The following is a 17,209-nucleotide window of genomic DNA, read 5'->3' on the forward strand; positions in this document are numbered from 1 at the left end:
TTAGTCGATTCATGTCATTCAGTTAGCATTTTACTTGGATCTGTTTCATTTTTGTTTGAGGCTTTTGATTTAGAGCAAATTTGATAAAGCAGCAAGAACCATATAACTTGAAGTGAAAACTACTGCATTTCTGTTGTATCATGGCCCTAAAACTTAGAACTTGTTATTAAAAAAAAAATGTGTAGTTACTTTTTAGAAGATATTGTTTTATTGGTATACAGGTATATATACAAAGTGTACTTGCACATAATCACCCAATCACACACACTTTTATCGTTTCCATAGCAGTAATTAATCCTATCACTCTTACACTCTGTAATAGAGCTTCAACCACAGAACTAGTTACAGTTATTAAGTGATATAATTTTGGAAAATGAATTACTAGGCTCACTGTGGTGCACATTCATACACACAATTATGGAAAGTATGTTTGCTCTTAGCAATTTCACAAAATTTTTTTCAGTTTTAACCTTTCTTAAGTAGGAATGAAGGAGGCAGCCAATTAGTCTTGGCTGAACTAATGTCTAGTATTTACACACATTATGCAAGAACATTTTCAGTGATTTTCTTGACTCATTCTTCAGTTCACCAAGTACTCATTCTGTACCAGGGAGATAAATTGTTAGTCTTGTAATCTCTTTATGATGGTTGAGGTGTTAATCAAGAAGTGGAATAATAAAATTGCATAAGGTTAATGCAGATTGCTTGTGCGTCAATTGTAGATTTCAGATTTGTAGAATACTATGTTCGATAGGTGTCTTGAATTTTCTTGTTAAACAGTGGAACAAGTATCAGATTTTCTGAGGAAAGGTCTATGAGATTGACCTGGCAACAGACTCAAACTAAGTTTATTGCTTCATTGTAACTGGATAAATTTTTATTTATATAAAATATATGTCCTATAATCCTTGGCAAGTTGTAGAGTCAGTATCAAATGTGTTTTAGTATTTTAAGGCCAAGTTAGTATAGCAGTACACATCACATCTTTTTTCTGCCATTCTACACTATTCATACATTCCCATGCATGCACATATCTTATACACTGTGTATGTATTATATATATATATACATATATATACATATATATATATATATATATATATATATATATATATATATATATATATATCATCATTATTTTAACATTCACTTTTCCATGCTTGTATGGCTCAGATAGTTTATTCAGGTAGATTTTCTAGAGCCAAGTTACCTTTCCTTTTACCAACTGTCACCTATATCTAAGCAAGGTAATATTTCCCCATGACATTGCTGGTATGACTGTGACTCTCATTTACAACTGCCATGTTATGTCAAGAGGAGAGACCCCCCCCCCCCCCCACACACACACACGAGTACTGGACTTGCAACAACTGAAGTGCTGTGATCATCACACTGTTGACAGAAATTTGAAGTTCTGTATGTGAGTCTCTATAACTGTATTATTCAATGTGTGTGTGTATGTGTGTGTATAGGCTTCTTTTGGTTTCTGTCTACTAAATCTGCTCACAAGATTTTGGTTGACCTGTGACCATAGTAGAAGACACTTGCCCAAAGTGCCATGCAGTGGGACTGAACCCAGCAAACTTCTCAACCACACAGTCATGCCTGACTTATCACAGCCACATCTGCAACCATATACTTCAGTTTTAGAATAGGAGGTACACTGTGCCCATATATGTTGTAAGAGGGCAACTAAAAGTGTTGGCAGCATAGAAGAATGAATATAAAATATGTCATAAAGCTGTAAACTATTTCTCTTTTTATAGCGGAGCGTCAAGCAGAATCTTCAAGAATTAAAAGGAAATATCCAGAACGATTACCAGTAAGTTATTTATATATTTTTTCTCTTGTGTTAATTTTAGAAAGGACATAAGATAGTTACACCAATGTAGGAGTGTCAGTAAATATGTCTACAATAGTCTTATGACAGCTGTCTGACTTTGTCAGCTTTAATGGTATTCATTGTAGAAAGTGGCAGGGGTGGAATCTGTAATTGTTATTCTCACATATCCTTTCATCTTGACTAGTTTTCATTATTGTTTTTATTATTTTTGTTGACACTTTCTGATATTGAAATGTGTGTGTATTTTGATGCTTTTATGTTAAGTTATATATAAAAACAATTTAACGTTAAACTGAAGAATAATTCAATATTTAGTGAAGTACATGTTGTGAGTGTTTATTGAGTGAAAGCACCTAAAGCTCCACGAGGCTCTGGCAGGGGTTGGTGGTGACCCCTGTTGTACTCTTTCGCCCCAACTTTCTCTCACTCTTTCTTCCTGTTTCTTGAGTAATGCTGTGATGGACTGGCATCCCGTCCAGCTGGGAGGAACACATACGCCATAGAAACCGGGAAACCGGGCCCATGAGCCTGGCTAGGCTTTAGAAGGGCACATAAATAAATAAAAAACATGTTTATTAAACTTTTACAAGAGAGGTGACAGCGACTGAAACTTTGGCCTGCTAGCCATAGTGAGACTACTATATATTTCCTTTTGATTTTGCATAGTCTTTTCTAGCGGCACACATCAAATCAGAACCTGTGTTAACTTCAGTTGTAATTGTTACTGTAATGTATCAAGAGCGTGTGAGCTTTATAAATGATCTGTGTGACAACTGATCAAATCTCAGACATTAAACTTGTATTGGAGTTGAGACATTTGTACTATTTTTATTGCTGTGGAATTCTCACATCAACTCTGATCAAGCAGACCTTGATAGGTGACAAAATAACTACTGCTGATAAATCTGTTTCACTTGTGCCACTCCCTAGCTAATTACAAAACTGTACACTCACTCTCTCTCCAGTTTTTCTGTACGTTTGTGTTGTGTTTTTTACCCCTCTGCCATCAACTCTGGTAGAGCAGACTTATGATCAAGAACATTCCAGCTGCAATCATCCTTTTGTGTATCAGTTGTTACATTATCTTACATATCCTTCCTTTGTTATTTTTTATAACAATATGCTGTACATTAAGGGAAGTTTGGCTGCTATTTCTAGTATACATAATTAGAACATGTTGGTCCTCAGCATTTTTCATTGGTTTTCATTCCAGTGCAATGCTTAGTTTCTTGTGGGCCTCCATTTTGGATTTTTTTTTTTATTAATTACTCAGGAATGGTAAACTGAGAGACCATTTGCAGCAGTGGTTCTCAACCATTTTTTTTACCTTTGGTTCCTGTTTTACTCTACTGGACCCTCATACCCATTCAATGTTTAAAAAAAAAATCCTATTATGTTTTTATGATTAAATATTATTTGGAATTCCATAAAAAATTGTTCAAGTATTTTGTCTAATGAAGAAATACAGCCAATTTATTGCAGATAAATTTTAACAGTAAAATCTTACATGGACCTTAGTTGAGAACCATTGATTTACAAGTTCCATGGAGAATGTTGTTGAAAGCTTCAATTTGTTGATGACGGTGGCATTTAATTTAAATAAAATGGTTTCACCCGGGAATTAAAATTTGTTTGTGAAGTTAACACTTAGCACCTTGCACTTATTGTATATGAAAAGGTGTAATGTAAAGGTATAATTTCTCTACTATGAGCAGCAGTAATATGTATGTAATATGTATAACTTGCATATTTTGGGTTCAGATTTTCATCTCAATTAGGCAGCAGGTGTCCTGTCATGGAGCAGAAATATTTCTCTAATGCATAACATGTAAACTAGGATAAGCTTCATGAAAATTGTTACCTCTGGTTATGATGACAGATTTAGTTTCTCTTGCTAACAGTTTGGCTGGTAGACATAATGTATTGCTTGGTTTAACACCATGACCACTTGTTCTTTGAGTGGATTTTGTAGAATCCATTCTGTTGTGCATCTTTAGTCTGAAGACTTGATATCATGACATGCTAATTCCATAACTCATGGTCTCTTTTTCATCACTATTCTGAGAGGTCCTGCAAGCGTAATGGGTATTGCCTTCTCTTTTCTGATTAAGCCAATGATTTTTAATCTTTTTGACATCATAACACACTGAAGATCAAAGTAAATAAAGTAAAATGTTCTGCTGCTTTTCACATGGAAAATTTAAAAGCCAGTATATATGTTGCTTTTTTTTCTTAATTATACTATATAGAATTATACTATATTTATTAACTATACAAAATTACAAATAACCTGTTTTGTTAAGACACTAAAGCATTAGTAGTAATTTTCTAAACCTTAGTTTATATTTTTAAATAATCATTGTGCACTTGCAGTACTTCAGTGCACCAACATGGTACACTGACAAACACTGGATTAAGACATTAAAATTTTCTTTTCTGTTCTTTAAAAAAAATGTTCTTATCTCTGTTCTTTTCCTAGATTATTGTTGAAAAATTGCCTCGCTCACATATCCAGGCACTGGAGAAAAAGAAGTTTCTGGTACCCAGTGACCTTACTGTTGCTCAATTCATGTGGATGCTCCGCAAAAAGATCCAGTTGCCCTCTGAAAAGGCAATTTTCTTATTTGTGGGCAGAATGCTTCCTCAGTCTAGGTGAGATGTTTTAATTATTGTGTTCAGCTTCCCCTTTCCTTCCTTTTTCACATTTAAATTGTTTCTGTTAAAAATTGAGGTGGTGAAGTTTAAGACATTGGAATAGTTGCTTATTTTAAGTCTAATGTTTAAATCAAATGCAACTGATTCATTGTGTGTTTTATTAACTAATATTTTATGCTACATTACTTTGGTTCACTTAGCTATTAGGACTAGATACCACATTATCTGGCAATTGGTCAACAGACTGATTACTAGTTGATATATGATCACAAATGTTCAAGAAATTGACTCTTTTTCTAACATGTATGCACGAGGGAGGGTTTGTTTTCTCTTTAGTCATGTTAACATTACATTTTATATTCCTACTCTTGTATCGTTTCTATGTGAAGGTGTAAATTGGAGGAGCAAATTGATCTTTGATCAATTGCTCAACTGTGTTTAGTTTTGTTCCTTTTGATGTTCTGAGTTCAGGTCCATCAGGAGTCAATTTTGCCTTGTCCAGTTGACTAGATTATTTTCTGTTAAATAAAATCTTGCATCCTGTCTAAGGAACTTCTGCATGAATGCTGAACCTACTTGATATAGCAGCTACATTTTCCTTAGATTTCATTCCACCATCAAAAGGTCACATATTAATGGTTGACCTAGTGCTAAGTGGATAGAATCAACATGATTTACATTTGACCTGTTCTTGGAGACCCAGCAATTGTCCTTATTTGGTGCAGTAACTTCTATAGATGATGTAAGTTCTTAGCAAGCTAAGAATGTTGTATGGTTTGGTTCTTGGAATATGTAAGATGTTTTCTTCCTTTGACAAAGCTTTTGTGCCTAGTCAAAAGGGGCTAATATTTTATTTAGTTGCCAGAATGAGATATTAAAAGAACCAATTCAAATACATTTGCCTTGCATATACATGTGTGTGTGTATATATATATATATAAGGGTAGAAAATTTAGAAAAATTTTCATACTGGTGACTAGCATGCGTAATAAAGTCAATCAACAACATATTTTCATATATAATAGTGTACAAACAATTTACGTATTTATACACGAAAGAGGTGACCTTTAACTGGACACCTTACATGCTAGAAAGGGCAGTTAAAGCCCAAACCACAAATAAGAGCAATTTTAAAGGGAGTGAAACTAAAAAATATTTTTGTAGTTACCCTCAGACTCAAGTTTCTGTATCAATGTGCAAAATAAAATAATTTCTTCAGTGAGGGCGCTAAAATTAATGCATATTTATGCAGCAAATAGCACCGAAAATACACATGCTACATACTTATACATTAGAATTTTCAAATCTACTGCACAAGCAGAGTTACATTCGGCAGCAATTAATAATATAAAAAAAACTATTTTACTCTCGTTCTGGTCTAACAACCCTCCATGTTTATTTTTTGTTCGGTTTCCTTGTATGTTTCCACTGTCCTCCTGTTTTTGTTCCCGACTTTGACCCTCCATAAATCCAAAGTTTTATTTTGGTATTTATGGGAGTGACTGCCTTCAAAGACTTGTATTGTCGTTCAATGCCCAAAACGAGTAGTTGATAGACAGCCAACAACTAATGAGGGGTCATTCTTTGTGTTACTTGTCCTGTTTTCTATGTTTCTCTTGTTGTTTGCATATTGAATTCCTTTGTTTTCATATTTCATGTTTACTGTTGGTGACGTCCTGTACCCATGTGTGTGTGTGTGTGTGTGTGTGTGTGTATTATTTATATTATTTGATTGAATGCCAGGCATCCATTTCCAAGTAAGTTTATATATATATGCTATGAGATTGTTACCATAGTTTTATGAGGTGTCTGGGTGGATATTGTTATTCTTTAGTTGGTGTGAAGTGAAGCTATTTGAATAAACCCTAGGGATGAAATGGTATAGTTACAAAAAAGTACAAATTCTCATATAAATCATATACTAAACTCTCCTGCAAGTGTTTGAGCATATTAATCTGGATTGCATACAGACTGTCTTAAACACATGTGCGTGCATGCATGCACACACACACACACAATAATTTCTGAGGAATTGTTACATTTATTTCTCTCTTTTAGAAACATATTTAAAAACATTATTTTAATGCTTTACGAAGTTAAGGGTTGGCAAGGTGGAGAGTGTTATCTTTAATGAATTTAATCCAGTGTTTTCCATAATTCATTACAACTAAATCTCTTGGCAGTCAAAGAGTTGAATTTGCAATTTCAAATGTTAAATAATTCAAGATTTGAGTATATCATTGTAATTTATCTTCTTACTTCTTTTGTATCCATCCCATCCAAACTCCTTCAATGTGCTCCTCTGCCTTTTTTATCTAATCCTTATTAACTCTCGTTCCACGGGCTGTACTAGACAGTTTGCTCAATCCTTCCTTAAAACTATAGCAAATCTGGAACTCTGAACACCTAAAAGCTTCTTCCAACAAAAATTAATTTGCAGAAATTGCATCGACTTTATTGGCTCAAATTAAGAGTGAAATGAAAGGAGGGGTGGGGCTTAAAAAGATTACATTTTAAAGTATATGTGTGCATGCATGTTTATATGGGGTAAAGACAAAATGATCTCAGTTCACACAGTGCTGATTGGCACTTTGTTCTAAGCATTTGATTTAGCATCTGCTGTCTCACTTCAAACTCCCTCATTATAAACTGTCACCCTGAAGTTGTTTTTGAAGTTGTATCAACTGAAACCATGATGCTACATGATTCACAGACAATGATGTTTATTACTGTTGCTTTATTGCTTTCCTGTCACTGAATAGACATTTTATTTTTCTCTTCCAGTGCTAACATGGGCCAAGTATATCAAGAACATAAAGATGAAGATGGCTTCTTGTATGTTGCATACAGTGGGGAAAACACATTTGGCTTATCAGAATATACCTTACCACTTTCTCTTGTATAGTGCATATTATTGTCTGGGGGACAAGCCATACATTGCTCTAGAACATGGATGTTATTCACATTTGTAGACAGTGCAAGCATGTACAACAAATCTGATTCTGAATTGCCTTCTTTGTTGCTTAGTTGGCACAATAATCCATGCCTGAAAGTTTGCATGGAACAGTATGAAGGGAATGAACTTTTTTTCAACAAAAAGCTTATGAATAGTGATTATTGAGCATTTCCTTTTAAAACATATGCACAAATACTCTATCTACACATACGTGCATACATATATACATTTTTCTTTTAAAATCTGATTTAATGCTGGCCAGTATCTGGCTTAGTTTGATAAAATGCAGAGAAGCTTTTTATCATGGAGTGTATGACTTCTTGAATTTTTTTTTTGTGACTGATCATCATTCAGCTCAATCAAATTAAGAGGGAAGTGAAAGGGGGTGGGGTTTAAAAAGATTACATTTTAAAATGTGTATGTGTGTGTGTGCATGTTTTATATAAGATAAAAACAATGATTTTTGCAAAAGTAAAAAAAAAAATTGAATGTGTGGATCTGGGAATGTTTTTCATATGAAATACTTCCATAAATAGAGTAAGTTTCTATGATTTTTAGTTAAGTTTGAGTAAGCTATTGTGTAGAAGAAAGCTTTGGGTATGAGGTGATTGTTGTCTATTAATGACCTGAAGAGTGGAATAAAGCAAAATATCATTAACTATCATAGTGCTTACTTTGTTACACCGAAGTATTGCTTGTGAATCTGTTTTTGCATTGACAAAATGTTTAATTTCTACAAATGAAAACTTTTCCAACTGCTGATGCGCCATCTTTCCATTATTCATCTTGTTATTGCTTTAAAAACATTTATTTTTTACTGTAATTACTGTACTATATATATATATACATACACACACACACACTATATATATATATATACATATATATATAATCATTCTATTCCTTGATGTGATGAAATATTGCTTGGCTGTGAAATTTACAATGATTGGAGGGAAAAAATACCTTGGGTTACTGTAGTGTACACAAATTTAGTTGCAGAAATAAATAATAATTATTTTGATGATAATAATCATATTAATTGCAATAATTTTTAACTTCTTTGAAATTTGAAAGGGAAACCTCTTTTGTTATGTTAAACTGCAAGATGCAAAAAACGATTAGGATAATAGAAAACTAGCCTGTTTCTTTCATTCTTTCACAATCATGGAAAAAATAATAATAATATAGATGTTTTGATGGAACACTTAAGTATTCATCGAAACACACAACTTGCACTTCATCAGTTGAATTTGGATAAAAATATTTGCAAAAATTTTTTTTTTTTTTTATTAATATTAGCAGAAATGATTGAACCTCAGACTGAATGCCTTAGTTTTGTTTTCTCCACTCCCATTTTAAGCTTAAAATATCACCGGTCTCTTACAGCATTCGTCCCTCCAGGATTAATAAAATAATATACCAGGTGTATATTATGAATTAGATAATTGTTAAAATATTGTGCCTATGTCAGAAAATATTAATTTCACTGGTGCCTCTAACTCACTAATGAATTATTAACAAAATCTTAAATATAGAAGTTTTTAGCTTTTTGAATATATTTTCTTTGACATATGAAATAATTATGAAGAATGAGATTTATTAGACTGGTATGTTTTGGACTGTGTCCAGTGATGCTCAATGCAGTTTGATCATCCATTCATTTTTATCATAATTTGCTCAAACCTTCATGAAAAAAAAAATAATTGATGCTAGAGGTGATTGAATGGAATCCAGCAATATGTATCCCTTCAGCCATGATAGTTTGTCCAGATCTTAAGGTATTAGGAGGTTTGATGTTGAAGCTACTAGTGTACTGATAGGAGGAAAAAATGTCACTTGGCAAGGATAGTCTTATCAGTGTCTTAACCTTATAAATGGAACAAGGGAAAAGCTACTGTACATGCTCAGGGTCAGAAAGATGTACTATGAAAGCTTTGAGTAGAAAAGCTGCAACCCTTCCGGTTCTGCTACAAAGGATGAAAAGTGGAAAAGAGCTGTTGCTCTATCTTTAGTTGAGAGAGCAGTCTGGTGAAGATGCATCATTAAAATTATCAGCAATTTAATTTATGCAAAAAGTAATTGCTAAATTGCCAATTCTAAAACTGCTGCATCAACTAATTGTTCAGTGTCCTGATTCCTGATATGTCATCAATGCTTCAATAGTATACATACTTCACAATAAAATAAAAACTTTTAGAATAACTATTTAATAGTGGCAAGAGCCTGAGGTGTTGAGAACAACTCAAGAACAGGATTCAAAATTGTGGGAGTTTCCCATCAAATAAGAAGAGTGAACCAGAGATAACAAAGAAAATGTCTGCAACATAGGAGGGAAAACTGAATTCCACTTGAGGAACTTCACAGGTGTGGAGTTCTCTCCTGGCTGTCCAGCTTTGTTCCACTGCTGCATACTGAGAGCAGGCCTACTAGCAAAAAAATATTTACTTGTGGTCACAACTTCAGTCTTTACTCTCATCTTGTAGACCTTGGAAACATCAATGTGGGTATGCACTGTCAGCAGTGCATACATCTCAGACTGACCTAGCTTCTATGCCTGTCATGTTTATCTCAAATTGGTAATGTCTCCTAGTAGCTCTGCCTGGTCAGTGATTTCTGAATGTTGTTGCATGAGATAAAGGTCATGGATGGATCTGTCCAAGTTCAAACAGTTCTTCATTTCCCTGACTGCTTTTCTGTCAACAAGGGCCAAACTCATTGCTAGTACTGGCAAAAATCATAAACTTTGTGTTTGAGAGTAACGAACCAGAAATGAATTACTTCTCTTGTTCACATCCTTCCTTAGTAGTGTTGCAACTCTTCAGGTCACAGAGCTTGTCATTCCCCTGTTCTTTTGCCAGTTATAGTAGACATTGGTGATCCAAATGGGGTGTATATATGTAAGACTTGTAGAACAGACCATCTAAATCAGGTAACTTGTCTCTTACACAATCACTTATCACTAGCTGCATCTCAGCTACTGTTATCAGCTTTTTGCAACATTTGCACCATCTTCCAAAGCTGTGAGAAGCTGTTAAATTATGCACTAATGTCTACTGCCATCTCCAGTCCACCACTCACTCTGAACAGTTGCTCAAAGAATTGCACACATCTGCTTGAAATTAATACACACCTGTCCTAGTCTGCGAAAGATTGAAATGTGACTTTTGTGTTTCTTGTTGAAAAACTAGACACTGCTGGCAGAGAGAATAGCTCTTGACTTTCTTTATTACTTCTAATTTGTTTAGTAGCTTCTACTTTAATCTAGTTCTTTCTCTTGCTACTTCATTACTAAATGTTATTAACTCTAATTAAGTGCTCTGCCACCAATTGTTGATGATTACACCATTAACAAATGCTTGAGTTGCTGAGCTGGTGGCTGTAGGTTTTGTTTGCTGGAAACAGTGTTCAGCTATGTGTAAATGGGCATCTGTTTTATTTAGGCCAACTATGCAGATCACACATTTGTGTTCTGTGTAGTTGATTAGTTGAAATTGTGGCAACATTACACTATATTCTGACCTTACACCCTATATAGGTACTCTGACAGTATCACTTTCATTGCTGCTAACATCCAATAGCACTGACTTGCTGTCTGGTTTCTAAGAAGATTGTATCTTGAAATTCAAGTCTATCTGAAATGCTGCCATTCCATCAACCAATTCTAGCTAACCATAAGATGTGTGCATCTTGTTAGAGATGGGTGCAAGTGCATCTGTCCTGGAAATTCTGATCTTGCTGATGGCTATCACATCTACGTCTAGTGACCTTGCTTCTGGGCTGTCTCCGGGCCACCTACATTTATACATTACGAGTATGGCTATGTTAGAGAAAAGAATGTAAGAAAGAGAAAAACTAGGGATGCATAATCTGGTTTTATGAGAAAAGGGATTCTTGGAAGACTTCTGAAAATGTTTTATCTTTGAAGTTTTGTAAAAAAAATCTCAATGTCATGAGAATTTATCTTTTACAAACTTGTAGATATGATACCTTCACCCATTGTCTGTATTTGAAGTTTTTGGGGATAAATTCCTCAAAACCATTTTGTTTGTATTTATTTTTGTGTTGTGATAGGCCCTCCACCAGCTCACTATTGTTTCTCTTAACAACAGTGAAGTTGTTGAGGTTTTGGTTTTTGTGTTTATTTTTGTCGAGATGGTGTGGTTGTGTAACTGTTTGGTCTTTCTGCTCCCTTGTTAACCCTTCTAGTTTCGAGATTGAGGTGGCCTTTTCTCCCTTCAACAATAAACCCTTTACATCTGGTTTGTTTCAACCTTGTTGCATGATGTCTTGGAGTCATAGGAAAGCGGTACATGTTTATGTTTTGTTGGATTTGTGTGGTACTGTTGTTGTAGATGTTTCTATTGGTGTAGTTTGTGAACTTTCAGAACTCTCCTATTCTTCTCTTGTTCAGATTGAGTGGCTACCACTAGGCATTGGTGATAAAGTTGCTTGGTGCTGGGAAAATTGACACTTATAGTTAAATTAACAGCATAGCCACAAGTTTTTTTCCTTGTCTTGGTCTTCTTGCTTCTACCTCAGTCATGTCTGTGAGAGCAACTGTTATGGTGGTGACTGACAAGGCTAAGGTTGTCTGCATTGAAAGTGGCAGACTCGCCTCTCTGACCAGTCTCTGTTGCTGAACAGCAGAATAGGAACTCACAAGAATATATCTAATCCCAAATGGGTTAAGAAGCTGATTTTACCAATCAGCACTTTGAAGTCCTGGTTCTGCAACTAAAGGGCAGATGGTAACTTAAGACTTGTGGTGCAAAGTGAAATGTCATATCTATGTGGAGACAATAATAATAATGATAATGATATAAAAAAATACAATATTCAACAAAGGGTCATAATGATTGTGGTCCATAGGAAAACTTAAAATTAAGATAAAATACCCAGCACCTATAGAACACTTTGTAGAAATAAACAAATATACACACGAACACTAAAACATTCACAGATATTAGTGAGTATGCATGTAAATTGTAAAAGTATTAGTAGGTTGGTACTTAATACTGGTGGTTGTAGAAGTTAAAAAGATGAAAGACAAATATTTATCCCATCATAAGTAGGACACCGATATATCTTGAGTTACTTTCTCAGCAGTTCCAGTAACTGTACTTGACAGATAGATGGACTGTAACAGGTAGAATGAAATGTCCAGATCATAGACAACGAAACATCTGCTGCAGAAATGAACTTGTCGGGAATCTTGAATTGGTGGCCCAGTATTAACTAACATTCCTGGAATTATTACACATGCGTAAATTACATGCAGTGATTTTGCTCAAACAAACAATAGGCACTCTGCAGCAAACATCAATGCTTACTTAGCTCACTACTTGTAAGCCCATACAAGCTATTCATGACAAATCATTTTCAGTGTGCTTTAATGTTCATTCAAGTTTGTGTATGCATGCATGGGTTGTGTGAATGTATGAGTACAAATAAGCTCTTTTATGGGGCATGTGATATTAATAACAGGTTTCTTGATGCTTTTTTTTTCCCTAATAGCAAATATAACTTTGTGTTATATACAATGGAGTTTATATTATAACCAATGTCCATAATTTTGCTTATGTACTCATTTTAAGTATGTGTAGTGTGTCACTCCTTTTCGAGATTCATTTGTATTGACCATAATGAACAGATTTTATTTTAAATATGAAGTAGTTAGGACATGTTATAATTATAGTATGACATCATAGATATACTACAATCTGCTATAATAGTATGATTATAGCCGTACTATACTCATGTTATAATCAGCTATCCAATCTTATTTCACCATTAAATAGATGAACTACAGTTGAGATGATATTAGCAATTTTTCATAGCAGTTCTTGTAAACCAAAACATTGGACCTTTATTTTTACACATTTCATGGCATGTGTTTTAAGAGATAAATAAACAGGTTATATATCAGTAATATAAACAAATTTGGAGCCTATGATGTCTAATAGTACAGTAAATTTCCTTTATTTATCAAATCTTTATTAAATTCTTACGAATACAAATTGTTTCATAATAAACAAATGATCTCTGAACTTCTGGTTGTCTTTGTAATAAAGTTTAAATTCTAAAATTTAACATGTTGCCTATTTTTCTTTTTTCTTTTTTCAGATTAAAATAATATTAAATTTGAGTATTAATTTTAGAGAGCAAATAAAGGCAAGACCTGGATCATATTTTGAGTGACTGTTAGTGATTGGACTAGTGTGTCAGCCTATCTTTCTCTAAAATTTTGATATTTTTTTAACTGCTTTATTTATCTTGACAGGACTGATCAATTATCAAGTACAGGAGAACAGTTTAAACTTCATTATTTAAACAGAAATGAGTTACGAGAAATGACTCAGAATGGTCATAGGATTGCGGTTTCGATTCCCAGACTGGGCGTTGTGAGTGTTTATTGAGCGAAAACACCTAAAGCTCCAAGAGGCTCCAGCAGGGGATGGTGGCGAACCCTGCTGTACTCTTTCACCACAACTTTCTCTCACTCTTACTTCCCGTTTCTGTTGTGCCTGTAATTCAAAGGGTCAGCTTTGTCACGCTGAATAACCCTGAGAACTACGTTAAGGGTACACATGTCTGTGGAGTGCTCAGCCACTTGCACATTAATTTCACGAGCAGGCTGTCCCGTTGATCGGATCAACTGGAACCCTCGACGTCGTAAGCGACGGAGTGCTAAGAAAAAAAAGATGAGTCACAACACCCCCTTGTTAGAAATAGACTGGACCGAGTGATTATAAATAGTAGTGGTCAGAGTGAAGTTTGTGTGTTTAATTTGAGTTGAATTCACAGCGAAGTCGGAAGGTGTTGGTTGGTAAGTTTGTTTGGAATATTGATTGTTGGATTGTTACATTGTTATTACAGCTGCATCGTTATCCTGTTTATTGTTACAACACTAGTACAGTGTATCAAAACCATCTGTCACAATATCGTGGCAGTACCATGACATGGGAGATGGGGGATACAACAGTTTTCTAAATTAATTGCATGTTAAGATTACAAGTGCAGGTATATCAGTGTGGTTAAGAAGTTTGCTTTGCAGCTATGTGCTTCCTGGTCTGATCCCCTTATGTGGCACAGTATCTTCTACCTAAAATTGGATTGTCCAAAGCCATCATTATCATCCTTTAACATGACCACAATGTTAATAAAGTATCACAGAATGGTAGTAAAGTAATGAATATACATGGTATACAGCAACAGGAGAATGAATTATTGTGTTTTTATTGTATTGGCAATAACATCTGAGAATTTGTTGACTGACGGGACACCAAAGGCACTTTTGGAGATGTGATTGCACTATCATGGACATCTAACATGAATGAATGCTGGCAAAGGTACCCTTAATCCATAAGTAGACCAAAGAAAATGTAAGTGGAGGTTTTTAGATCGAGCTTAGAAACATTAAACCTCCCTAAATCTGATGATATATGACCAAATAATACATTTAACGTATTCCAATATAAAAAAAGAATCCAACAAAATGTCCCATGCATATCATAATAAGAACTCAATTATTCCTCATATTGTTTAGCCCGCATCAGCCTTGATTGAGAGACCTATGATTAAAGATGTTCTAGCTGTGACAATGTGTCTATATTTTAAGAAGGTAGAGTGTGTGATATGAGGTAGATGTGGTTGGTATTTCTAGCAGATCGAATGTAGATACTTTGTCTTGATTTAGATAATGTATAGCCAGTATATGGAGAAGGTAAACGATATGTCTATTTAAAACTTAGAAGCATTATTTGAAGCTTCCTGGTGCAGTAAAAACATATTTTTAATTATATTTTTTAAAACAGATTTTCTTTTGTGTGTGTAGGAAGTAGAATACAAGTACACACACCCACCTAAACAAAATATGCATAAAAATTACACACAATGTATATTAACCATTTATGATTTTGTATAGAAAGAAATTTGTGTGTATATATATATATGTCCAACCCATGCTAGCATGGAAAGCGGACATTAAACGATGATGATGATGATGATGATGATATACACAAGGTTGGCCAAAAGTCACCTGACAGTAAATCAAAACCATTTAATTCCAAGATTTATTTATGTTTAACAACTGAATGAATTTAATAAAAACATCTAAATATGAAATATCATGAAAATTGTTCAAACTGAAGTCCTTGAGTGACACATTTTTTCATTCAAGTCAATATAGAATTATAGATAGTATTTATGGAATGTTAATTTACAGTCAGGTGACTTTTGGCCAACCTTGTATATATATATATTTATCATCGTCATCATCATTTAACGTCCGTTTTCCATTCTGGCATGGGTTGGACGGTTCGATTTGGGTCTGGGAAGCCAGGAGGCTGCACCAGGCTCCAGTTTGATCTGGCAGTGTTTCTACAGCTGGATGCCCTTCCTTACGCCAACCACTCCGAGAGTGTAGTGGGTGCTTTTTACATGCTACTGGCACAGGGGCCAGAGGAGGCTGGCATCGATCACAATCGGTTGGTCCTTTTTACATGCCACCAGCACAGAAGCTAGTCAAGACGGCGCTGACATCGGTGCTTTTTACGTGCCATCAGCACAGGGATCACAACTACAATTTCCATTTGATTTTGATGTACTTGACTCAATAGGTCTCCTCAAGCACAGCATGTTGCTCTACGATCCAAGGTACTTTTGAGTGGGCTGGGGCTGGTTATGTGACACTGGTGGAGGTTACAGCTGTGAACTCACTTTATTTGCCAGGTCTTCTCAGTCACAGCATATCCCCTGAGGTCTTGGTCTTTTGTCATTGCCTCTGTGAGGCCCAACGTTTGAGGGTCATGCTTCACCACCTCATCTCATGTCTTCCTGAGTCTAACTCTACCCGAGATACCTTCAACTGTTTGGGAGTGGCACTTCACACAGCTCTCCTCATCCATCCATAGTACATGACCATACCAGTACAAATGTCTCTCTTGCATGCCACATTCGATGTTTCTTATGGCCAACATGTCTCTCAGGGTGCTGTACCCCACCTCTACTCCACCCTCAGCCTAACACACACCCCACCCTTGCTTTCCCCACTCACAACACCATCACACATCATATCACAACACACCACCATGCACACACTAGCACTGACCAATTCCCAGCCCCACATTTTCACACCTACACACATGCCAAGATCACCAGCCCTCTTCCACACGCATATACGAACTCTCTTATACACATGTACGTGCACCTTCGTTTTGGGATCACCACTACCTTATTATCTCCCCTTCTTCCTAGCTCTCCTGTGTGACCCTTCTGTCCGGCATTCGCCATGATAGATCGCTAGCCACTACACATTCTTTTTTTCTCTCCTTGTTTCTTTCTGTGGAAGAGCGTAGGCTTGAAATGTTAAAGACTTTTGCACTTCCCGAGCGTTAAACTAATACATCTGTTTGTTGTCTACACCACCTGTCTTCATCTTTTGTTTTTTTTTGTGAATTCTCTTTCTCTCTCTATATGTATATATGTATGTTTGTATGTATATATATGTATATATTGTATATGTGTATATTGTATATATATATACGTATATATTTGTATATATGTATGTACATATATGTATAAGTATGTATATATATGTATGTATATATATGTATAAGTATGTATATGTATGTATGTATGTATATATATATATATGCGTATATATATATATCCCACCCCACTCAAACTTTTTGTCACTTGCATATTTTCAGTGAGTACTGACTAGTGTATACGTATGTATCAATACATTTAAAGCC

At 35.0% G+C, this 17,209-nt stretch overlaps 1 protein-coding gene across 1 annotated transcript in view; it reads left to right on the forward strand.

Moving 5' to 3' along the window:
• The window catches only part of LOC106874365 (gamma-aminobutyric acid receptor-associated protein-like 2), a 40,049-nt gene extending 26,505 nt beyond the window's left edge, over positions 1 to 13,544 (forward strand). Inside the window, exons 2-4 of the mRNA XM_014922079.3 lie at positions 1,767 to 1,822; positions 4,323 to 4,495; positions 7,283 to 13,544. Of these exons, the coding sequence (XP_014777565.1) occupies positions 1,767 to 1,822; positions 4,323 to 4,495; positions 7,283 to 7,403 (350 nt within the window). The 3' untranslated portion in view covers positions 7,404 to 13,544. The remainder of the gene's footprint in view (positions 1 to 1,766; positions 1,823 to 4,322; positions 4,496 to 7,282) is intronic.
• Positions 13,545 to 17,209: the final 3,665 nt, after the last annotated feature.

Source organism: Octopus bimaculoides, chromosome 1, assembly GCF_046866305.1.
Source record: "Octopus bimaculoides isolate indiv1 chromosome 1, ASM4686630v1, whole genome shotgun sequence".
Taxonomy (NCBI): domain Eukaryota; kingdom Metazoa; phylum Mollusca; class Cephalopoda; order Octopoda; family Octopodidae; genus Octopus; species Octopus bimaculoides.